We start from the raw sequence: 25,955 nt of genomic DNA, 5'->3' as shown, positions 1-25,955 counted from the left end.
TGCCTCAGCCTCCCGAGTAGCTGGGATTACAGGTGCACGCCACCACACCTGGCTAACTTTGTACTTTTCTTTTTTCTTTTTCCTTTTTTTTTTTTTTTTTTTTTTTTTTTGTTGGAGACAGAGTTTTGCTCTTGTTACCCAGCCTGGAGTGCAATGGCGCGATCTCGGCTCACCGCAACCTCTGCCTCCTGGGATCAGGCAATTCTCCTGCCTCAGTCTCCTGAGTAGCTGGGATTACAGGCACGCGCCACCATGCCCGGCTAATTTTTGTATTTTTGTAGAGACGGGGTTTCACCATGTTGACCAGGATGGTCTCGTTCTCTTGACCTCTCTCCACCCGCCTCGGCCTCCCAAAGTGCTGGGATTACAGGCTTGAGCCACCGTGCCCGGCCAACTTTGTACTTTTAAGCCACTTGCGCTGGTCCAACTTCCCTTCTTTTTTGAGACAGGGTCACTCTGTTGCCCAGGTTGGAGTACAGTGGCATGATCTCTGCTCACTGCAACCTCCGCCTCCCGGGTTTGACCTATCCTCCCACCTCATGCTCCTTAGTTTTTGGCATTACAAGTGCATGCCACCATGCCCGGCTAATTAGTATTTTTGTAGAGATGGCATTTCACCATGTTGGTCAGGCTAGTCTCGAACTCCTGACCTAGGGAACCACCCTCCTTGGCTTCCCAAAGTGCTGGGATTATAGGCGTGCGCCACCGTGCCAGCCCAATTTCCTTCTTTAATGGCATCTGAGCTAGGGTCCGCATTTCGTAGCTCCCCAATAACCTGCCTTGTACAGCAGACACTAAGCACATTAATGCTTATTAGGAAGCCCCATTCTTCGGAAATACAGCACTTTCCTTAAAACCTTCTTGTTCAAAACGCAGTGCACTGCAGTTTTTCTCCCCGACTCCACCATTAAGTCGCCTCTTGGTAAGCAGGACTGTGTTGGGTCTCTCCGTCAGTGTCCCCTACTACACCCCAGTAGTGTGTTGCAGGAAGCGACGGGGAACCCCTTCTCCCCCAAACGATGTGCGTGGAGACACACAGTGTCTTAGTCTCTCCATTCCAGAAACCTAGACTCTCCCCTCCAATAGCCTTCGTGGCTCATCGACAGCACTAAGGTCTCAAGACGGGGAAAAGCCAGTCCGGAATGGCAAAGGCTCCTCCTCCGCCAAGAACCTCGAATTTCCGCTGTCCCTGGACAGAGCCCCGAACCTTCAAAAAATGGTGAAGTGGGCCCTTTTCCACAGCAGCGGGTTTTCACGTTTTTGTGGTGGAATGTTTTCTGAGTGAGCCGATTTACTCCCTCAAGAGTAACCAACGCTCCATTTCGATTCCCCACGATCCCGACTCCGCGTCCCTCCGCCTCGGCCTTGCCTCCCGCTGCCAACGCAGCGGTTTCTCAGAGAAATCGCCCAAGGCGCGTGGCCGGGCGGTTGGGCGGCCAACGGTTTTCTAACGCGAGAGGACAGCGCGGGAGGAGAGGCGGGAACGCGTACGGACTAGCAGGGGCCGGGGTGGGGGTAGGGTGGCGGGCGAAGGGCGGGGCCGGCGCCAGGAAGGATCGCGAAGGAGCTGGGAGGCCCCGCCCTTTCCGTAGATATCTCTAGAAAGCCGTGCCGGAGCCCGAAAACAAGGACTGCGCACGCGCGGTGGCAAGGCCCGGGCATTTTGCTGCGTCACCAGCCGCCGCCCGGCCTCACCACCCCTCTTTCGCACGCACGCACGTTCATTCTCCGTCCTCGCGCCCCTTTTCCTACACTTTCCTCTTCTCCCCGACCGGAGGAGCCGCTCTTTCCGCGCGGTGCATTCTGGGGAGCTAGGTCGAGCCCGCCGCTGCCGCCGTCGCCTGAGGGAAGCGAGAAGAGGCCGCGACCGGGGACAAAACGCGGAGTCGCCACCGGAGAGAAGTCGACTTCTTAGCAGCAGCCGCCGCCAGACAGGCCCGCCCACCCGTTCGCCCGTCCCCCTGCCCCGTTCACAATGTGAGTGCGACACCCCGCCGAGGGAAGGTCGCCCGGAGTGAGGCCAAGGCCGCGTCGGGGGCTCCCGGAATACGGCCCCGGCCCTCCCTCCAGTCTCGGCCCCCCAGCCGTTGTCGCATCGGTGGTGGCAGTCGTGCCTGCTTGGGGGCGGGAGGTCCAGGATCCTTGTTCCGGTTACCGTTGGCGGGCGGAGGACATTTTCCTCCAGATGTCCGCTTCCCCCACCTCTGAAGCGTCCCTTGGCTTCCCCGTGCCGGAAATGCTGCTTGTGCCCCTCTGGCGGTCTGGCCGACTCGCTGCTTTCTGTAACTTCACCCTAGGCCTTGAGCTCCCGGGAGCTGCTCGCCATGCGGCGCCCTGAAGCGCGAACCCTCGTGGGTCGCTTCTCGGCTGCCGGGGCCGAGCGCACCTGTAGTGGGTGCCGCCAGGTACCTGGCGGAGCTCCTGGGAGAGCCGCACGCGGGCCTCGCCGGGAGCCGCAGGGTACTGCTAGGCAACTAGAGGGAAGCCATGCCCACGCCGCAACTTCGTTCCCTCTCCGGGGTCTGGGTTTCTGGAGTGTGGGTACTTGTAGGCCGCCTCCTAACTCCGGTCTCTTGAAAACACGGGAGGTGGCCAGAACTCAGCCGCTTCCCTGGCAGCGAGGAGTTACCCCTGAGCAGGTAGTTGGGCACGTGTTGACTTTGGAAGGATACCTACGGACATTTTCAGTGTTCCGTGTTAAACTTTCGGTGAGGTTTCACTATCCTGCCTCCGTGCAGGATGGAATAGATAACGTAATTAACTTACTGTTGTCCTAAGGAGCTTAAATTTGATGGTGTGTAGGTGAATACAAATTCTATAGCAATCTTCGTTTTATGGTGAAGGAAAGCCTTGGTTGATTTTTTTAACCGAATAAGAATGCATGCCATTGCCGCGTCCAGTGAGGTTTCCCGGTTTTACAGGGTTTTGTTTTGTTTTTTGGACGGGACGTTATTTTTTAAGTTATTAGCTAAGTCTTAAAAGATACCGAGAACAATTGAAGGGGGAGTGAATCTCCCCCCCCCCCAATTTAGGAGAGAGATGAGGAGAGTAACTATTCCTGTGGAAAAGTAACAAGCATTCAAGGGTTTACTTAATTTAAGCCGTGATACTGACAGTGAGTGAGTATATTGGCTAAAAGTCTAAAGGGATGAGTGAGGGATACACGGAAGCCAGTTTGTCACTGAGAACGAACTTCTAGAGCACAGCTTGTTATTACTGTAAGGGCGTAAATTAGGATTTTGGAGGAGCCCCCTCCCTGAAAGTAAACGGGGTTTTTACAAATCCGAATCTATGTAAAACAGCTTTTGCTTTTCCCCTCTAAGTAAGGTAGAAGGGACTTCAGTTTTAACCTTTTATACTCTGAAAATCTAGAAGGGGAAAATTTTTGTCCGATGAGGCATTAGCAACTTTTAATACAGCTGAACAAATCTTTTCGCGAAAAATACGTTTAAAATTGGCTTGAGGTAGAAGCACTTTCTGGAGGCCACATAAGATATTTAAATAGGTAAGAAATGGCTAAGTTATGTAAGTAGATTGAAAAACTTGAATGCAAAGTAAGTCTAAGTCAGGATGCAGTGGCTCACACCTGTCCTGCACTTTGGGAGGCTCAGGCGGTCGGATCAGGAGACCAGCCCGGCCACTATGGTGAAACCCCGTCTCTACTAAAAATACAAAAACTAGTCGGGCGTGGTGGTGCTCACCTGTAATACCAGCTGCCCTGGTGGCTCAGGCAGGAGACTCGCCTGAACCTGGGAGGTGGAGGTTGCAGTGAGCCGAGATTGAGCCATTGCACTCTGTCCTGGACAGCAGAGGGAGACTCCGTCTCACCAAAAAAAAAAAAAAAAAAAAAGAAAGATAGCAGTAGAGAGACTATTCCAAAAAGTAACCTCTCTAGTTAAAAAAAAGCAAGCTACCTTCAAAACAAGTGGTCCGATGCCACATGCAGGGTGTTGAGGGTAAAAAACGAATGTTTTGAAGAGACCAGCTAATCTGATCCTTTAAAAAATATTCAGTATGTGTCATTTGGTAAATTCTTCAGGGACTCGTACCAAGTTAAAGATTTAAATCAAATTACAAAATGAATGTTGTAAGTCAGTTGTTTGACGTGGAAGAATCCTTTTCTGGGTCGTCATCCAGTCCTAGGAAGAATCTGGCTGTGAGGGTTTATTTTATTTTATTTTATTTATTTTTTATTTTATTTTATTTTTGAGACAGGGTCTTGCTCTATCACCCAGGCTAGAGTGCAGTGGCGCGATCTCAGCTCGCAGCAACCTCCACTTCACCTCCCGCGCTCAAGCTATCCTTCTTGCCTCAGTCTTCTGAGTAGCTAGGACTGCAGGCAAGCACCACCATGCCTGGCTAATAAAACATTTTTTTATCTCTCTCTTTAAAGATCTGGAGAGAGATTTATGCTGGGTGCATTAAAGGCTTGGGAGTGTGTTTTCTCATTCGGTTTACTCATTTGCTGTTTAGCGATTTCCTAGTTACATTTCTTTAAATCCTAAGTTATGAAAGTTTGTCTCATAGTTTGTAAAAAAGCTCTTAATTTCCGATCTATCTTGGAGAAGGCTGGGATTTTAGGTCCTTCCCTCGTTTAAGATTTTGTGCTTAGCTAACCTTGCAGAGTGCTGCTTTGCATTTTCTTTTTGAATCATTGTCGTTGGACCAATTAAAAATAGATAAAAAGTAAAATGTTTTATTTTACAGATATTCGAAGTCATTGTTTTTCCTGTCTAACGTCTTGTATATAATTTGGAAGTTGTGCAGAAACCATGGATCTCTTGATTTTAGTAAAAGCCTTAACTTTGCCCTCACTCAGCTATGTAGGTACAAATCCCCAAAATAGAATTGTCATTGTTTAGCCTTGAAAACAAATTGTCATAATGAACATATGATATATTGTTAATTTCTTTTTTGTTTGTTTGTTTTTTTGGTTTTTTGGTTTTTTCGAGATGGAGTTTCGCTCTTGTTGTCTAGGCTGGAGTGCAATGGCGCGGTCTTGGCTCACTGCAACCTCCATCTCCTGGGTTCAGGCAATTCTCCTGCCTCAGCCTCCTGAGTAGTTGGGATTACAGGCACGCTCCACCATGCCCAGCTAATTTTTTGTATTTTTAGTAGAGACGGGGTTTCACTGTGTTGACCATAATGGTCTCGATCTCTTGACCTCATGATCCCCCTGCCTCAGCTTCCCAAAGTGCTGGGATTACAGGCGTGAGCCACCGCGCCCGGCCTATATTGTTAATTTCTATAAGTTAGAGAATACCTGATGGGTGGGTGGCTTTTGTTCCATATTGATTTCCTAGCCACTGTAACCTGGCAACTGGATTTTTACTTTTTCTTCCTGTCAGTTAGACTTTAACTAGAAGGCAGTAGAAACTGGAAGAGAAAAACCTGGAGTGTAAGCCAGTGTTGTATTGCTAAATTAAGATTCTCCTGCCTAGGCCGGGCGCGGTGGCTCAAGCCTGTAATCCCAGCACTCTGGGAGGCCGAGGCGGGTGGATCACGAGGTAGAGAGATCGAGACCATCCTGGTCAACATGGTGAAACCCCGTCTCTACTAAAAAAAAAAAAAATACAAAAAATTAGCTGGGCATGGTGGCGTGTGCCTGTAATCCCAGCTACTCAGGAGGCTGAGGCAGGAGAATTGCCTGAACCCAGGAGGCGGAGGTTGCGGTGAGCCGAGATCGTGCCATTGCACTCCAGCCTGGGTAACGAGCGAAATTCTGTCTCAAAAAAAAAAAAAATTCTGCCTAATTACATTTTCTCAGTTTAAAAATTTTCTACAAGCTATGTCATTTTTGGGTCTTGTGTGGTTAGTGATTGTCCCTTTTCTTTATTTGTTTATTTTTAGAGGTGGGGTTGGGGGGGGTGGTTTTCTCCATGTTGGTCAGGCTGGTCTTGAATTCCTCACCTCAGGTTATCTGCAGCTTGGCCTCCCAAAGTGCTGGGATTACAGGCATGAACTACCATGACCAGCCTGTCCCTTTTCAAGAAACAACAAAACAGAAACCATTTGTAAATATCAGCTATTTAGATAATCTAGCTCTAAAACAGCTAAAATCTTTTTTTTTTTTTGAGACAGAGTTTCGCTCTTCTTGCCCAGGCTGGAGTGCAATGGCGCGATCTCGGCTCACCGCAACCTCTGCCTCCTGGGTTCAGGCAATTCTCCTGCCTCAGCCTCCTGAGTAGCTGAGATTACAGGCACACGCCACCATGCCCAGCTAATTTTTTGTATTTTTAGTAGAGACGGGGTTTCACCATGTTGACCAGGATGGTCTCGATCTCTTGACCTCATGATCCACCCATCTCGGCCTCCCAAAGTGCTGGGATTACAGGCTTGAGCCACCGCGCCCGGCCACTAAGATCTTATTTACATGAGTTCAAAAAATGCTCTAGTAAGCATATTTTGTTATGGAAATAGTGTATTGAAATTTTTGTTTACTGTATAGGTTGGCAATGATAAGGATTTTTGTTTTTTTTTTTTGAGACAGTCTTGCTCTGTCACCCAGACTGGAGTGTAGTGGCGCGATCTCGAGTCACTGTAACCTCCACCTCCTGAATTTAAGGAATTCTTTTTTTTTTTTTTGAGACAGTTTTACTCTTGTTGCCCAGGCTGGAGTGTGATAGCACGATCTCCTAGGCTCACCATAACCTCTGCTTCCGGGGTTCAAGCAGTTCTCCTGCCTCAGCCTCCCGAGTAGCTGGGATTACAGGCATGCGCCACCATGACTGGCTAATTTTGTAATTTTAATGGAGATGGGGTTTCTCCATGTTGGTAAATCTGGTCTCAAACTCCCAGCCTCAGGTGATCTGCCCGCCTCAACCTCCCAAAGTGCCGGGATTACAGGCGTGAGCCACTACGCCTGGCTACTTTTTTGTATTTTTAGTAGATACAGGGTTTCGCCATCTTGGCCGGGTTGGTCTTGAACTCCTGATCTTGTAATTCTCTCTCACACTCTCACACTCATGTGCGCGCGCGCGCGCACACACACACACACACACACACACACACACTAGAGATGGAGTCTGGCTGTGTGCCTAGGTTGGTCTTGAACTCCTGGCCTCAAGTGATCTTCCTCCCGAGTGCTAGGATTACAGGTGTGAGCTCCTGTACCCGCCCTTGGTGTACTTTTGAACTTCTGGTTTTCCAGGAATATTCCTTTTCCTGAGACACTGTCTCACTATTTTTTGCAGGCTGGTATCATCACTCCCTGCAGCCTCAAAACTCCTGGGATCAAGCCATCTTCCTGCTTTGATCCCTTGGTAGCTGGGACTACAGGTGTACACTACCACATCCAGCTAACTTTATTGTTTGGAAATAGGGTCTCGCTCTGTAGCCCAGGCTGGAGTTCAGTGGCGTGATCTTGGCTCACTGCAACCTTCACCTCCCTGTTACTCAACCAGTTTCTCTGCCTCAGCCTCTGGAGTAGCTGGGATTACAGGCACATGGCCACAACACCTGGCTAATTTTTTGGTATTTTTAGTAAAGACAGGATTTCACCATGTTGGCCAGAGTGGTCTCGAACTCCTGAACTGAGGCCATCTGCCTGTCTGGCCTCCCAAAGTACTGGGATTACAGGCATGAGCCACCGCACCCAGCCTCTCTTCTCCCTTTTTGTACTTCAAAGTTGAATAAAATGTGTACTTCAAAGCTGAATAAAATGTGCTGTTGTGGCTTTTCTGTGCCTCAGGTGCTCATTCACATGAAGCCACACTTTGTTTGATAAAAAGTGTTGCTGGGCACGGTGGCTCATGCCTGTAATCCCAGCACTTTGAAAGGCCGAGGTGGGTGGATCACCTGAGGTCAGGAGTTCGAGACCAGCCTGGCCAACTTGATAAAACCCCGTCTCTACTAAAAATAGAAAAATTGGGCCCGGCGTGGTGGTTCATGTTTGTAATCCAAGCACTTTGGCGGCCAAGGTGGGCGGATCACCTGAGGTTGGGAGTTAAGACCAGTCTGACCAATATGGTGAAACCCCATCTTAAAAAAAAAAAAAAGAAAGAAAAATTACCTGGCTGTGGTGATGGGCGCCTGTAATCCCAGCTACTCAGGAGGCTGAGGAAGAAGAATCGATAGAACCCAGGAGGCAGAGGTTAAATTGAGCCAAGATGGCGCCATTACACTCCAGCCTGGGTGACCAAGTGAGACTCCATCTCAAAAAAAAAAAAGTGTTGGCCGGGCGCAGTGGCTCAAGCCTGTAATCCCAGCACTTTGGGAGGCCGAGGCGGGTGGATCACGAAGTCAAGAGATCGAGACCATCCTGGTCAACAAGGTGAAACCCCGTCTCTACTAAAAATACAAAAAATTAGCTGGGCATGGTGGCTCATGCCTGTAATCCCAGCTACTCAGGAGGCTGAGGTGGGAGAATTGCCTGAACCCAGGAGGCGGAGGTTGTGGTGAGCCGAGATCGCGCCATTGCACTCCAGCCTGGGTAACAAGAGGGAAACTCCGTCTCAAAAAAAAAAAAAAAAAAAAAAAAAAAAAGTGTTTGTCGGCTGGGTGCTGTGGCTCACACCTGTAATCCCAGCACTTTTTTTTGGAGGCCGAGGAGGGTGATTCACTTGAGGTCAGGAGTTCCAAGATTAGCCTGGCCAACATAGTGAAATCCTGTCTCTACTAAAAAATAGAAAAATTAGCTGGATGTGGTGGTGGGCACTTGTAATCTCAGCTACTTGGGAGACTGAGGCAGGAAAACCACTTGAACTGAGGAGGTGAGGAGATTGCAGTGATCCGAGAATGCAGCACTGCACTCCAGCTTGGCTGATGAGGGAGACTCTGAGGGGGAAAAAAAAATTGTTAGGGCCCTTTCCAAATCACACAAGGATTATCTGTATACAGAAAATATCTAAATCATAGCTGCTTAAATTTTTTTTATTTGAGATGGAGTCCTGCTCCCAGGCTGGCATGCAGTGGCACAGTGCTGTCTCACTGCAACCTCTGACTCCCAGGTTAAGCAATTCTCATGCCTCAGCCTCCCAGGTAACTGGGATTATAGGCGACTGCCACAATGCCTGGCTAATTTTTTTGTATTTTAAGTAGAGGCAGGGTTTCTCCATGTTGGCCAGGCTGGTCTCACACGCCTGCCTCAGCCTAGCAGAGTGTTGGGATTACAGGTGTGAGCCACCGCACCTGGGTGATTGTTTTGTATTTGAGACGAAGTCTTGCTGTGTCGCCAGGCTGTAGTGCAGTGGTGCAATCTCGGCTCACTACAACCTCTGCCTCCTGGGTTCAAGCGGTTCTTCTATCTCAGCCTCCTGAGTAGCTGGTACCACAGGCACATGCCACCATGCCTGGCTAGTTTTTGTATTTTTAGTAGAGACGGAGTTTCACCATGTTGGCCAGGATGGTCTTGATCCCTTCACCTCATGGTCCGCCCACCTCAGCCTCCCAAAGTGCTGGGATTACAGGCATGAGCCACCGTGCCCGGCTGATTCCTAAAATACCAATTTACACAGGACTAATTTGAGAATCTTATGGGGCTGTCCAAAAGAGAATTGTGGCCTGTGCCTGTAGTCCTGGCTCCTCCAGAGACTGAGGTCAGAGAATTGCTTGAGCCCAAGAGTCAGAGGTTGCAGTGAGCTGAGGGCGTCACTGCAATCCAGCCTAGACAACAGAGTGAGACTCTCCCCAAAAAAAAAAAAAAGCTGGGCGCTGTGGCTCACGCCTGTAATCCCAGTGCTTTGGGAGGCCAAGGCTCATGGATTTCCTGGGGTCAGAAGTTTGAGACCAGCCTGGCCTGCATGGTGAAACCCCGTCTCTATTAAAAATATAAAAATTAGCTGGGCATGGTGGCAGGCGCCTGTAATCCCAGCAACTCGGGAGGCTGAGGCAGGAGAATTAATTTGGGAGGCAGAGGTTGCAGTGAGCCGAGATTGCGCCATAGCACCCCAGCCTGGGTGACAAGAGCAAGACTTTGTCTCAAAAAAAAAAAAAGCCAAAATAGGAGTGGAACCCAGGATTTCTGACAGAAGGCTTATTTTTTTCAACTTCACAAAAAGGGAAAATAATTTCTTTGGCCGTTCTTTTATTGCAAAATAAATAACCCATGTCTCTGTATTTCCAGTTTATTTATTACATAATCTAAAGTAGCCTCTGCATACTTGACAGTACAGTAATGGAGTCTTGAGAAATTTTAATTTGTTAGGGAGGCAGTGAGAGAGTGATATTTGACCTTCAGTCTTTATTGAACAAAGAAAAACTCTTGTCTCCTGGGGATGTTAAAAGAAGCATGCTTCTTGAAGGTCTAAAACCAAAGCAAGAAATATATTTTTTTAAAAAGTACTCAAAAAGGCCGGGCGCGGTGGCTCAAGCCTGTAATCCCAGCACTTTGGGAGGCCGAGGCGGGTGGATCACGAGGTCGAGAGATCGAGACCATCCTGGTCAACATGGTGAAACCCCGTCTCTACTAAAAGTGCAAAAAATTAGCTGGGCATGGTGGCACGTGCCTGTAATCCCAGCTACTCAGGAGGCTGAGGCAGGAGAATTGCCTGAACCCAGGAGGCGGAGGTTGCGGTGAGCCGAGATCGCGCCATTGCACTCCAGCCTAGGTAACAAGGGCGAAACTCCGTCTCAAAAAAAAAAAAAAAAAAAAAAAAAAGTACTCAAAAGATGGAATGTGGAAAGTCACAGAGTTGCTTGAAAGGAAAGTACTTGGCTGTGCATGGTGGTTCATGCCTGTAATCCCAGCACTTTGAGAGACTGAGGCGGGTGGATCACTTGAAGTCAGGAGTTCCATAACCAGCCTGCCTAATACGGTGAAACTCCATCTCTACTAAAAATACAAAAATTAGCCAGGTGTGATGGTCCTGGTCCACGCCTATAATCCTAGCTATTTGGGAGGCTGAGACACAAGAATCCTTGAACCTGGCAGGTGAAGGTTGCAGTGAGCTGAGATCATGCCACTGCACTTTGCCTTTGGTGACAGAGTGAGACTCCATATCAAAAAAAAAAAAAAAAAAGGTTGAGGGGCAGGTGTGGTGGCTCATGCCTGTAATCCTAGCACTTTGGGAAGCAGAGGTGGGCGGATCACTTGAGGTTGGTAGTTCAAGACCTGCCTGGCCAACAGGGTGAAACCTCGTCTCTACTGAAAAATACAAAAAAAATTAGCTGGGCATGTTGGCGCACACCTGTAATCCCAGCTACTTGGGAGGCTGAGGCGAGAGAATTGCTTTAACCCAGGAGGCAGAGATTGCAGTGAACCAAATCTTGTTACTGCACTCCAGCCTGGGCGACAGAGCGAGATTCCTTCTCCCAAAAAAGTGAAGTTTTCGGTAACCTTTTACCTTGAATACGATTCACATTCGTATCTTAGAATGGAAATTACCAAATAAAGAAACTAGCTAGCACAGAGGTTCTTTCACAAACCTTCCTGGTGTATGGTGCCCTTGGTGTCTGAGTTTTGTTGTGATGTTAGGCCAAAAGGAGTAACTAGCAGTTGCTTTGATGACATAGTTGTGTCCAAACAACATAAGTATATTGTCTTAACAGCTTAGTAGCTGTTGGAAAAACTAATTTACATTATTTAAAAGAAAAATATATAGTTTCTTATATAACCATAGCTATTAATGGAATGTGTATGGCTTTTGGTTACTATGTAACTTCTCAAACCTTGAAATGACTTCCATCATCATCTCTTTTTTTTTTGAAAGATGGAGTTTCACCATGATGGTCAGGCTGATCTTGAACTCCTGACCTCAGGTGATCCACCGACCTCGGCCTCCCAAAGTGCTAGGATTACAGGTGTGAGCCACTGCACCCAGCCTGACTTCCATCATCATCTTGTTCCCCATTGATTGTTTTGGGGGGGGATGGGTGCAGTGTAGCACCTGTGTTTTCTTTTGTTTTTTGAGTTACAGCAACCACCAGATCAGTTTTGAGAAGATGAAACTTACTGGAGGTGTTTGCAGTACAATCTCATGTGGAAACTGAACAACCTCATACTGTTTCCTTGTATCTTGACTAATGTTGAGTTTCACTGAATTACTCTGAAATTTAAAATATCCCAAGGCAGTTGTGAATTCCTCCATGGTGCCCTGATACATCTTGTTACATGATTTGGTAGCCACAGGACTAGCAAGTTTATTCAGATCACCTTTTCAGAAAGTTTTCTAGTACTACAGTTGATCACAGAAGATCCAAAATAGCTTATGGTTTCCCTGAGCAGTGAGTGTGAGGTGAGACGCAGAGCTTGGTGTCAGACATTTGCAGGCGGGGCGTTTGATACCTAAGAAGGAAAAACTGCTTAATTTATCAACGTAGGAACTACTTTTTTCCTTACCAGGGTAGAACTTTGCTCTCTCATTCCTCACGTATTACAGATAGTTTTTTTATTTTTTATTTTATTTATTTTTTATTTTTTTTTAATTTTTATTTATTTATTTATTTTTTTGAGACGGAGTTTCGCTCTTGTTACCCAGGCTGGAGTGCAATGGCGCGATCTCGGCTCACCGCAACCTCCGCCTCCTGGGTTCAAGCAATTCTCCTGCCTCAGCTTTTGTATTTTTAGTAGAGACGGGGTTTCACCATGATGACCAGGATGGTCTCGATCTCTCGACCTCGTGATCCACCCGCCTCGGCCTCCCAAAGTGCTGGGATTACAGGCTTGAGCCACCGCGCCCGGCCTTATTATTTATTTTTTTGAGATGGAGTTTTGCTCGTTACCCAGGCTGGAGTGCAATGGCGCGATCTCGGCTCACCACAACCTCCGCCTCCTGGGTTCAAGTAATTTTCCTGCCTCAGCCTCCCGAGTAGCTGGGATTACAGGCATGTGCCACCATGCCCAGCTAATTTTTTGTATTTTTAGTAGAGACAGGGTTTCACCATGTTGACCAGGGTGGTCTCAATCTCTCGACCTCGTGATCCACCTGCCTCGGCCTCCCAAAGTGCTGGGATTACAGGCTCCAGCCACCGCACCCGGCTTAATTTTTTTGTATTTTTAATAGAGAAAGTGTTTCATCATGTTGGCCAGGCTGGTCTGGAGCTCCTGACCTCAGGTGATCCACCTGCCTCAGCCTCCCCAAGTGCTGGGGATTATAGGCTTCAGCCACCATGTACCGCCCCATTTGTAGTTTTAATGTATTGGCAAATTTGTATAAAGGGTCAGTCATTAAATATTAGGTATTACAGGCCACAAGTATCTCTGTCTCATTCTTTTTTGAGATGGAGTCTCATTCTGTTGCCCCAGGCCTGGAGAGCAGTGGCGTGATCCCAGCTCACTGCAACCTCTGCCTCCTGAGGATTTTTTTGTTTTGTTTTGTTTTTTTAGATGGAGTTTCACTCTTACTGCCCAGGCTATAGTGTGGGCAATAGAGTGCAGTGGTGCCATCTCGGCTCACTGCAACCTTCGCCTCCTGGGTTCAAGTGATTTTCCTGCCTCAGCCTCCCGAGCAGCTGGGATTATAGGCATATGCCACCACACCTGGCTAATTTTGTATTTGTAGTAGCAACAGAGTTTCTCCATGTTGGTCAGGCTGGTCTCAAACTTTGATCTCAGGTGATCCTCCCCACTTGGCCTCCCAAAGTGCTGGGATTACAGGTATGAGCCACTGCCTGGCATTGGTTTTTTAATATTTAAAAAATGCAAGAATCGTTTTTGGCTCGTGGCCTAACCACAGGTTTTGATAATTTAAATTTGTTTTATTATCTGGGACATGATTATATTAGCTGCTAAGGCTTTCATAAAGTATCAAACTTTATCGGGTGGCTTAAATAGCAGAAATTTATTTCCATGTATTTCTGTGAGGCTGAAAATCCAACATGAAGGTGTCAGCAGGGTTAGTTTCTTGTGAGGTCTTTCCTTTGGTTTGCAGATAGCTATCTTCTGTCTTTCCTCTGTGTTAATCTTTTCACATAGGAGAACAGCAGTCATTGGGTTAGAGTTTACCCTAAGACCTCATTTTTACTTAATTGTCATTTAAAGACCTTATCTTCAAATACAGTCACATTCTTAAGGTGTACTGGGAGTTAGGACTTCAATGTATTAATCTTCGGGAAGTAATGATATAATTCGAGATTGCTTAATTTGAGTTTGAGGAAAGGAGTGATTGTTCTCTGGGATTTCAGTGAAGTTAATATGAAAGTGGAGATCTGATGTACCTGTGTTTTGTTTGCTTTGAGACAGAGTCTCTGTTTCCCAGGCTGGAGTGCAGTGGCATGATGTCAACTCACTGCAGCCTCCACTTCCCGGGTTCAAGTGGTTCTTGTGCCTCAGGCCCAACCCCCAACTAAGTCGGGACTACAGGCCTGTGTCACCATGCCCAGCTAAGTTTTTATTTTTTTTCCTTTTTGTAATTTTTTTTTTTTTTTTTTGAGACAGAGTTTCGCTCTTGTTACCCAGGCCGGAGTGCAATGGTGCAATCTCGGCTCACCGCAACCTCCGCCTCCTGGGTTCAGGCAATTCTCCTGCCTCAGCCTCCTGAGTAGCTGGGATTACAGGCACTCACCACCATGCCCAGCTAATTTTTGTATTTTTAGTAGAGACGGGGATTCACCATGTTGACCAGGATGGTCTCGATCTCTCGACCTTGTGATCCACCCGCCTCGGCCTCCCAAAGTGCTGAGATTACAGGCTTGAGCCACCGCGCCCGGCTTCCTTTTTGTATTTTTAATGGAGATGGAGTTTTGGTATGCTGGCCAGGCTGGTCTCAAGCTCTGGCCTCAAGTGATCCTCCTGCGTTGGTCTCCCAAAGTGCTGGGATTACAGGTGTGAGCCACTGCACCCGGCCAAGTTTTTTTTTATAGGACTAGATAAATGGCTAAGTCTTCTAACGATTGTTTGGTTTTTAAATCCCTCCTGTTACGAAATTGGAATCATTCTGAAGCCAAATATTGTTAGAGCCCTATTTTTGCTTTTGAGACAGAGTCTTGCTCTGTAGCACGGACTGGAGTGCAGTGGCACAATCTCGGCTCACTGCAACATCCACCTCCCAGTCTGGTTCAAGCAGTTCTCCTGCCTCAGCCTCCTGAGTGGCGGAGATTATAGACACGTGCCACTGTTCCCAGCTAATTTTTGTATTTTTAGTAGAGAGAGGGTTTCACCATGTTAGCCAGGCTGGACTTGAACTCGTGACCTCGTGATCTGCCTGCCTTGGCTTCCCAAAGTGCTGGGGTTACAGGCATGAGCCACAGCGCCTCGCCACAGAGCCCTGTTTTAACTTGGAATATAGCTGTTAGGGTAAAACTGTAGTTGATGTAATGAACTGCCCCAAAATAATGCTATAATGGTATAGAGAAATATGTTTACTTACGCAATAAATGTTGAAGGTTAGTATATAAATTTAATCAATTCCAGCTTGACTTTCCCTACTTTATCCTTTTATAGGCAGCCTGCTTCTGCAAAGTGGTACGATCGAAGGGACTATGTCTTCATTGAATTTTGTGTTGAAGACAGTAAGGATGTTAATGTAAATTTTGAAAAATCCAAACTTACATTCAGGTAAATTAAACTTTTTATCTAATGATGTAAAATAGTTATTCACACAACTGAATAACTTTGACTTGCTTGCTTTTTCAATGATCTTAGACTCTCTGAAGAGGCTTAATTCTTTTTCTTTATTTTATACAGTTGTCTCGGAGGAAGTGATAATTTTAAGCATTTAAATGAAATTGATCTTTTTCACTGTATTGATCCAAATGTAAGTAGTCTTGATGCTTTAATCCAGATTTAAGTTGTGAGGAAATGGACATACTTCAAGTACTGTTTTTAGTAGTAAGCTTTGATTCTGTTGTTTTGTTTTTGAGACAGTCTCTCTCTTTTGCCAGGCTGGAGTGCAGTGGTGCGATTTCTGCTCAGTGCAACCTCCACCTCCTGGGTTCAAGCGATTTTCCTACCTCAGCCTCCTGAGTAGCTGGAACTACAGCCACCACGCCCAGCTAATTTTTATATAGAGATGGGATTTTACCGTCTTGGCCAGGATGGTCTTGATCTCTTGACCTCATGATCTGCCCGCCTCAGCCTCCCAAAGTGCTGGGATTACAGGCATGAGCCACCACACCCAGTCTGTTTTTTGTTTTGACACAGTTTTGCTGTTGCCAGGCTGGAGTGCAGTGGCACAATCTCAGCTCAGTCCAACCTCTGCCTCCAGGGTTCAAGCGATTCTCCTGCCTTAGCCTGGGATTATAGGCGCCTGCCACCACACCCAGTTAATTTTTGTATTTTTAGTAGAGACAGGGTTTCACCATGTTTGCCAGGATGCTCTCTTGATTTTGTGATTTGCCCACCTCTGCCTCTCAGAGTGCTGAGATTACAGGCGTGAGCCACTGTGCCTGGCCAGTTCTGTATTTCACAACAGTTGAGGCAAACTACGTATATTTATATTTTGTAGTATTTCCTCCAAAATAGGTTTCTGCATACTTTTTGTTTTTGCTGTCATTGTTTGGGCTTAGAGTAGTATCCTCGAGGCTTGTCTTGTTTTTGAGACAGTTTTGCTTTTGTTGCCCAGGCTGGAGTGCACTGGCACAGTCTACGCTCACCAACCTCTGCCTCCCAGGTTCAAGCGATTTTCGAGCTTTAGCCTCCCGAGTAGCTGGGATTACAGGCATGCACTGCCATGCCTGGCTTTATTTTGTATTTGTAGTAGAGACAGTTTTCTCCATGTTGATGAGGCTGGTCTTGAATTCCTGATCTCAGAGGATGCACCTGCCTTGGCCTCCCAAAGTGCTGGGATTACAAGTGTAAGTCACCATGCCCAGCTGAGGCTTGTCTTATCTAAGACTAGAATCATTAGGCCAGACACAGTAGCTCACGTTTGTAATCCCAGCACTTTCAGAGGCTGAAGCAGGCAGATCACAACGTGAGGGGTTCAAGACCAGGCTGACCAACATTGTGAAACCCTGTCTCTACTAAAAATACAAAAATCAGTTGGGCATCGTGGCGTGCCCTGTAATCCTAGCTACTCAGGAGACTGAGGCAGGAGAATCGCTTGAACCCAAGAGGCGGAGGTTGTGGTGAGCTGAGATTGTGCCACTGCACTCCAGTCTGGGCAACAAAGCGAGACTCCATCTCAAAAGAAAAAAAAAGAATAGAATTTTTTTATTTTATTTATTTATTTTTTTTGAGACGGAGTTTCGCTTTTGTTACCGAGGCTGGAGTGCAATGGCACGATCTCGGCTCACCACAACCTCCGCCTCCTGGGTTCAAGCGATTCTCCTGCCTCGGCCTCCCGAGTAGCTGGGATTACAGGCACGCGCCACCATGCCCAGCTAATTTTTGTATTTTTAGTAGAGACGGGGTTTCACCATGTTGACCAGGATGGTCTCGATCTCTTGACCTCATGATCCACCCGCCCCAGCCTCCCAAAGTGCTGGGATTATAGGCGTGAGCCACCGCGCCCGGCCCAGAATAGAATCTTTAAACCAATCCATGGTTATGTCATTTTTACTGTAAGTTTTTTTTTTTTTTTTTTTTTTTGAGACGGAGTTTTGCTCTTGTTACCCAGGCTGAAGTGCAATGGCGCGATCTCGGCTCACCGCAACCTCCGCCTACTGGGTTCAGGCAATTCTCCTGCCTCAGCCTCCTGAGTAGTTGGGATTACAGGCACGCGCAACGATGCCCAGATAATTTTTTGTATTTTTTTTTTTTTTTTTTTTTTTTTTTCAGTAGAGACGGGGTTTCACCATGTTGACCAGGATGGTCTGGATCTCTTGACCTCGTGATCCACCCGCCTCGGCCTCCCAAAGTGCTGGGATTACAGGCTTGAGCCACTGCGCCTGGCCTACTTTTAAGTTTTTAAGGTTTTATTCTGTTTACCATGTGCAGGGAAGAAAAAAAATGGTACCAGGTTAAACTTGAAACTTTGTTGTTGTTGTTGTTGTTGTACAGATTATTTCAGTAGGAAAAAATAAAAAATTTTAAGGCAGTTGGATAGTTTGAAGTTTTTAGTAGTCAAGGGCATGTTTCTTTCAGAGTCTAGAGAAAATTTAGGTAAAGAAAGGAAAAGGTGAGAAATGACAAGCTACTTTCAATCATCTAGTAGTGATACTGGAGAGATAAATGGTGTGATGGTCCTTTTGTTTTTAGGATTCCAAGCATAAAAGAACGGACAGATCAATTTTATGTTGTTTACGAAAAGGAGAATCTGGCCAGTCATGGCCGAGGTTAACAAAAGAAAGGGCAAAGGTAGGTTTCATTTTCCTTTTTTGAAAAGTTCAATATTTTTATTTTAGGTGATAAAAGACATACCTATTTGATGTAAGGAATATACTGCTGTGTTTTTGTTTCACAACTAAGTATAAAGCCTCATGTTCATGTTTTTTGTTCATTTAGTTTTTACTTAATACGAAGTATCAGAATATCAGTTATTAACTCGTGAAGAATCATTTGTACTTAAGAGACAGATTTTGCTTGCATTACTCAGCTATCACATGGAAGGGAACAAAACTTAGTGCAATAATAAATTATTCAACTGAAAATAGTTCTTACTAGTAAATTTGTTTTCAGAAGGTATGTTTAACAATTTTCAGGTCTTTTTTTCCCCCAAAACAGGGTCTCTCTTTGTCACCCAGGCTGGATTGCAGTGGCACAACCTTGACTCACTGCAGCCTTAGGTTCCAGTGAGCCTCTCACCTCAGCCCCCCAAGTATCTGAGACTACAGGGGTATGCCACCACACCTGGCTAATTTTTGTATTTTTTGTAGAGAATGGGTATCACAGTGTTGCCCAGCCTGTTCTTGAACTTACGGGCTCAAGCGATCTGCCCACCTCAGCCTCCCAAAGTGCTGAGACTACAGGCATAAGCCACCACACTGGCCTAATCTTTTGTTTTGGAGATAGTCTTGTGCCACTGCATGGTAGAGTGCAGTGGTATGAACTTGGCTCACTGCAGCCTCGACCTGGCCTTAAGGGATCCTCCCACCCACCTCAGCTTCCCAAATAACTAGGATTATAGGAATGTGCCATCACACCCAGGAAAGTTGTTTGTTTGTTTTTAAGATGGGGTTTCACCATGATGGCTGGTCTTGAACTCCTGACCTCAGGTGATCCACCCACCTCGGCCTCCCAAAGTGCTAGGATTACAGGCGTGAGCCACTGCACCTGGCAAAAGTTGTTTTTTTCTTTCGTTCTTCTCCTCTTTCCCCCAGATACAGGGTCCACTGTTGCTCAGGCTGTCTCGAACTCCTGAACTAATCTTTCCACCTTGGCCCCCTAAAGTGCCGGGGTTATAAGTGTGAGCCACCCCATCTAGCTTAGTCTATTCTTTGTGTGCTAATTACATGCCCTCCTCAAAATACGTTCACAGTTCAAAAATGTTTTGCCAGGCACCAGTAGTATGTGCCTGTAGTTAAGAGCTACTTTGGAGGGTGCAGTGGAAGGATCACTTGTACCCAATTTTGGGTTGCAGTGCCATATGTCAGTCAGGTAGCCACAGTAAGTTAATATCAGTATGGTGTTGTCCCAGGAAGTGGGGACTACCAGGTTGCCTGAAGAGGGTAAACCAGATCCTTGGTCAGAAATCAAGCTGGTCAAAACTCACATACTGACCATTAGTGAGATTGCACCTGTAAATGCTCACTGCACTCCAGCCTGGACAACATAGCAAGGCCTGGGCTCTTGAGAAGAAAAGAAAATGTAGTTTTGGGCGTTGCGGCTCATGCCTGTAATCCCACCACTTTGGGAGGCTGAGGCGGGTGGATCATGAGTTCAAAAGATTGAGACCATCCTGGCCAACACAGTGAAACCCCATCTCTACTAAGTACAAAAATTAGCTGGGCATTGTGGTGCTCTCCTGTAGCCCAGCTACTCAGGAGACTGAGGCAGGAGAATCGCTTGAACCTGGGGGCAGAGGCTGCAGTGAAGAGATTGCGCCGCTTCACTCCAACCTGGTGACAGAGCAAGACTCCGTCTCAAAAAAGAAAAAAGAAAGAAAATGTAGTCTTAAGGTTCATGCCGAATGCAAACTAGCCTAATCTTAGGGTGATTTTTGTATCAATTTTTAGCTTAATTGGCTTAGTGTGGACTTCAATAATTGGAAAGACTGGGAAGACGATTCAGATGAAGACATGTCTAATTTTGATCGTTTCTCTGAGGTAAGTTCTTTTACATGGACCTCTCCCCACTGCAAGTACACAGTACATGTTTATGTAGTCAATTTAAGTTGGTTTTAGGTACCTATAGTATTCATGATGTTTGTTTTTTTAAGACCATTTTGCAGTAACAGTGAATAGATTATAACAATGGCAATTTTAATCGTGAAGTTGAACCATTTCAATGTTTTTAAAAGAATCGGTATTGGCTGCAAAAGTTAATGTATTAAGACAAACTAACACAGCTAGTTTGCTAATTTCATCATTAGGACTTTTTTTTTTTTCCATGATTGCAGTAGTTGGTTTGGTTTTTGAAGCCATAAAATATGACTGTAAACTTACAAACTTCTGGTCACGGCTGTAATCCCAGCACTTTGGGAGGGAGGCCCAGGTGGGCGGATCACGAGGTCAGGAGATCGAGATCATCCTGACCAGCATGGTGAAAGTCCATCTCTGCTAAAAATACAAAAAATGGCCAGGCATGGTGGTGGGCACCTGTAGTCCCAGCTACTAAGGAGGCTGATGCAGGCAGTTGCTTAAACCTGGGAGGCAGAGGTTGCAGTGAGCCAAGATCATGCCACTGCACTCGAGCCTGGCGACAGATTGACACTCCATCTTAATAAGTAAATAAACTTACAGGCCAGGCGTGGTGACTCACACCTGTAATTTCAGCACTTTGGGAAGCTGAGGCAGGCGGATCATGTGAGGTTGGGAGTTCGAGACTGGCCTGACAACATGGAGAAATCCTGCCTCTACTAAAAATAGAAAATTAGCCAAGTGTGGTGGCACATGCCTGTGATCCCAGCTACTCGGGAGGCCAGTGCAGGAGAATTGCTTGGACCCGGGAGGCAGAGGTTGCAGTGAGCTGAGATCACACCATTGCACTCCAGGCTGACAAGAGCAAAACTCCGTCTCAAAAATAAATAAAAAATAAAATAACAAAAAGCTGGGCATGGTGGTACATGCCTGTAATCCCAGCTACTCTGGAGGCTAAGACAGGAGAATTGCTTCAACCCAGGAGGTGGAAGTTGCAGTGAACTGAAATCACACCACTGCACTCTAGCCTGGGCAACAGAGCAAGACTCTGTCTCAAAAAAAAAAAAAAAAAAAAAAAAAAAAAAAAAAAAAATGTTTACCCTGAGGTGTACAGGGAGAAAAAAGTTTAAGAAAGAGTTTTCTAAGATGTCACCCAAATAACATGTTGCCATGGGCAAAGAATAAATGATCTCCATGTAGGCAGAATAGACTTTATCAAATGTAGTAGAATAAAGCTAAGTACAAAAAGAACATTAGGGTGTAAGTTGAATACATACTCATGAAATTCATTTCTTGGCTGCAATTTGAAATTTTTCATTAACTAGATTTTACGTTTTGAGACCTAAGAGTTAAATAAAAGGAGCTAAGTTTCCAGCTTTATGTGTGTAATTGCTTATTGAACAATTCTCCACACGTGACTCTGGCATGGTGATTTCAACAGGAAGGGAGGATGTTCTATTTATATGATTTTTATTTATTTATTTATTTATTTTGAGACGGAGTTTCGCTCTTGTTACCCAGGCTGGAGTGCAATGGCGCGATCTCGGCTCACTGCAACCTCCGCCTCCTGGGCTCAGGCAATTCTCCTGCCTCAGCCTCCTAAGTAGCTGGGATTACAGGCACGCGCCACCACGCCCAGCTAGTTTTTTGTATTTTTTTTAGTAGAGACGGGGTTTCACCATGTTGACCAGGATGGTCTCGATCTCTCGACCTCGTGATCCACCCGCCTCGGCCTCCCAAAGTGCGGGGATTACAGGCTTGAGCCACCGCGCCCGGCTTATTTTTATTTTTTTTGAGACGGAGTTTCGCTCTTGTTACCCAGGCTGGAGTGCAATGGCGCGATCTCGGCTCACCGCAACCTCCGCCTGGGTTCAGGCAATTCTCCTGCCTCAGCCTCCTGAGTAGTTGAGATTACAGGCCCGCGCCACCATGCCCAGCTAATGTTTTGTATTTTTAGTAGAGACGGGGTTTCACCATGTTGACCAGGATGGTCTCGATCTCTTGACCTCGTGATCTACCCGCCTCCGCCTCCCAAAGTGCTGGGATTACAGGCTTGAGCCACCGCGCCCGGCTGTGATTTTTTTTTTTTATTTAAACATTACAAAAATGTTTTAAACATGGGAATTAGGTTTAAATCATTTATTGGTTCTTCACAATATCTAAAACCATGATGAGAACACCAGGCCTGGTGTGGTGGCTCACTCCTATAATCCCAGCAATTTGGGAGGCCAAGGCAGGGAGATCACTTGAGGCCAGGAGTTTGAGACCAGCCTGGCCAATATGGTGAAACCCTGTCTTTACTGAAGATACAAAAATTAGCTGGGCATGGTGGCGTGTGTCTGTAATCCCAGGTACGCAGGAAGTTGAGGCAGGAGAATCATTTGAACCCAGGAAGTGGAAGTTGCAGTGAGCCGAGATTGTGCTGCTGCATTCCGGACTGGGCAACAGAGCAGTACTCGGTCTCAAAATAAAAACGGCCGAGTATGGTGGCTCATGCCTGTAGTCTCAGTACTTTGAGAAGCCAAGGCTGGTGGATCACTATAGCCCAGGAATTCAAGACCAGCCTGGCCAAAATGATGAAACCCTGTCTCTACTAAATATAGAAAAATTAACTCGGTATGGTGGTACACACCTGTAATCCCAGCTACCCAGGAGGCTGAGGCATGAGAATTGCTTGAACACAAAGGCAGAGGTTGCAGTGAACCAAGAACACACCACCGCATTCCAGCCTGGATGACAGAGCAAGACTGTATCAAAAAAAAAAAAAAAAAAAAATACCACCTGGGCGCAGTGTCTCGTTGCTGTAATCCTAGCACTTTGGGAGGCCAAGGTGGGTGGATCACCCGAGGTCAGGAATTTGAGACCAGCCTGACCAACATGGAGAGACCTTGTCTCTACTGAAAACACTGAAAATTAGCTAGGCATGGTGGTGCATGCCTGTAATCCCAGTTACTCCGAAAGCTAAGGCAGGAGAATCTCTTGAACCTGGGAGACGGAGGTTGCAGTGAGCTGAGTTCGCACGATTGCACTCCAGCCTGGGCAACAAGAGCAAAACTTCATCTCAGGGGAGCAAAAACAAAGAATACCGTAATACACATTCTACCTTAGATAGAAAACTTTGCAGCTACAGATGAATCCCATTCTTTTCTTTAACCACCAGAGGTAACTACTACTCAAGTAGAATTTTTAATGTCTGTCATAACATTGATACTTGCTGCATGAGTAGCTTGGTTTTTCTTTAGGGAAAATTTAGTATTAATTTCCATATGGGTTTTTAGGATTTTGTGTAATTACTTAAAATCTACCTTTTCCAGAAGGGAAAATGCTTACATTTATTTTTTCATTTTTGATTTGTGGATATCTGTGGCAGACTTAAGGTTTATTCTGAAGCATGCAGCCTAATAATTAGGGCCTAACGTAACAACATCATTTTTTAAACTAATTTTTACACTTCAAATAGATGATGAACAACATGGGTGGTGATGAGGATGTAGATTTACCAGAAGTAGATGGAGCAGATGATGTAAGTCTAAAAGTTTTTTTTTTCTGTTTACTTCTATACTATTAAATAGTAAGAAACAACATATTTACAGGTGGTTTTATAGATTCAGCATTACTTAATTTTGTTAAAAAAAAAATTAAAAAGGGAAAAGCAGTTTTTAAAATCTGCCCATTTTTGAGGAATGGATATCTACTAGGGAACTGGTTGTTCTGTAGACCATTCCTAAATGGATCAGATTTCAAAAGAATCATTGCATAGAGACATTATGTATTAATAACTTACTGAATTACAAGAGTCAATTTAGGCTGGATACAGTGACTCACGCTTGTAATTCCAGCACTTTGGGAGGCTGAGGTGGGCAAATCACTTGAGGTCAGGAGTTCAAGACTAGCCTGGCCAACGTGGTGAAACCATCTCTACAAAAATTAGCCAGGCATGATGGCAGATGCCTGTAATCCTAGCTGCTGGAGAGGATAACGTTAGGAGAATCCTTGAACCCAGGAGGTGGAGGATGCAGTGAGCCAAGATCACACCATTGCACTCCAGCCTGGGCAACAGAGTGAGACTCTGTCTCAAAAAGAAAAAGAATCAGTTTATAGGGATTATTTTGACTAAGAAAGCAAGTTAAATAGGTTTTATGTCAGGATTAGTCAGAGCCAGTTAAACAAATGGACGTTGTAAATCTGTAAGAGGATGACATATTAAACTACTTTTCTCAACATCTTCCCAACACCAGCATTTTAACCCATAAAGTTATTTAATGCAGTTTAGAAAAATATGTAATATTCACTCAACAGCTAGGATTAGAGTTCGCGGTCTTCTGTCAGTCCATTGTTCTTCATACTGAGCCATGTTTTCTCTTTGAATGCCAAGATAGAATTTACGGAGGGATTCAGAGGGTGGGCTGAATGTCTCCAAAAGGCACACACCAGTTTTTAACAACAGGTATAGATCCTCTGCTGTACATCCATTCACCTTAGGTGAACCTAGTCTTAAGTCCAGTGACTAAATTTCTATGCTTGATATACCTACCTTCCCGTGCTGCTTTAGTCAAAAATACAGCGCTTGAACTTAAGGTAAACTGTTCAGTTAGCAAAGGAATATTTGGTCAGCTCGGTAACTTTTTTTTTAATTTTCCCTCTTGCAGGATTCACAAGACAGTGATGATGAAAGTAAGTGTATATAAAAAGTATGTTTACACAGTGATATTTTGCATCAAAAACCAAACTCACAAAAGTGATGTTAACTTTGGAAGAAAAGTAACTTTTTCTTTATGACCTTGAATAAATAACCAAAGCAGAAATGTGGATTACTTGAGATAGCAAGAACACTTACCTATTCACTGGGAAACGATATATTTTTGATTTTTGGTTGCTTTTCCTTTAAGGCATTAAAATTGGTAGATTACTTCCTTTGTACTTGCTACTAATATATCTTAAATTCTTTCAGAAATGCCAGATCTGGAGTAAGGAATATTGTCATCACCTGGATTTTGAGAAATAACTTCTCTGCAAGATTTCATAATTGAGAGAATTCCTGAGTTGATAGCTCTAAAGGCAGATGCTGTATTTGCCTACTTTAACCCATTTTTCAACCTGTTTGTTTTTTAAAAGGCTTCACTAAGGGTTGATATGTACCATTGTATGGGGCAATTTTAAGTCAGCTAAGGCAATAACCTTATGCATGAACATTTCCCAGACTTTAATGAAGCTGTTGAGGTCCTAGGCAATTGATGCAGCAGTTACGATAAAAAACATCACGCCTAAGTCTCCTTTTCTTCATAACATAGATACTGACATGATAGGAAGCGTAGGGAAAGAAAACTAGAGTATAGAACATGGATTCAAAAGTGGCTGGAACAAATTGGCTGACACCTTACTGGTGGTAACCTGCTCTTCCTCTAGTGTTACCCTTCAGAATTGTTCCACTAAAGTTTATTTTTCAAAAAAAAAAAAAAAAAATGTACTTCACATTATTCTATGTAAGTGATCACTTGTCAATGTTCCAGATGTATCTTAGCTAAAACTAGAGAATGCCCTAACTTAGATGGTTTTTGAAGCCTATACATTTGGTATTGTTTGACCCTTAAGCTTTTACATCTCTTAGCATGGAGGACGAAGAAAGCTGTACATTGTTGCTTGAAAGTCTGTACATTTAGACGAGATTTGTATTTGCACTGTCAGTATGGCAAATGAGTGAAAAATGTTTAATACACTATTGGATTTTTTATTTCCTTTTTTTTTTTTTTTTAAATTCAGCTTATACCAGGGCTGAAAACCTCAATTTATGTTCATGACAGTGGGGATTTTTTTAAATGTCTACATTCTTTCTAATAAACTGTTGGAAGACTTCTTGGCTGTCCTTTTAAGTGTCTGGCTTACTGTAATTTTTATGTATT

The 25,955-nt window shown here is 45.2% G+C and overlaps 1 protein-coding gene across 1 annotated transcript; it reads left to right on the top strand.

The window, feature by feature from the left end:
* The first annotated feature begins 1,627 nt into the window (after positions 1–1,627).
* On the top strand, positions 1,628–25,908 carry PTGES3 (prostaglandin E synthase 3). Its single transcript, XM_003945041.4, has 8 exons — positions 1,628–1,977; positions 15,320–15,433; positions 15,563–15,632; positions 18,017–18,115; positions 19,933–20,022; positions 23,516–23,578; positions 24,705–24,729; positions 25,007–25,908. Coding segments are annotated over exons 1-8 (483 nt in total). The 5' UTR covers positions 1,628–1,975; the 3' UTR covers positions 25,027–25,908.
* Positions 25,909–25,955: the final 47 nt, after the last annotated feature.

Source organism: Saimiri boliviensis, chromosome 7 (genome assembly GCF_048565385.1).
Source record: "Saimiri boliviensis isolate mSaiBol1 chromosome 7, mSaiBol1.pri, whole genome shotgun sequence".
Lineage (NCBI taxonomy): Eukaryota > Metazoa > Chordata > Mammalia > Primates > Cebidae > Saimiri > Saimiri boliviensis.
This window is presented reverse-complemented; position numbering and strand designations above follow the sequence as displayed.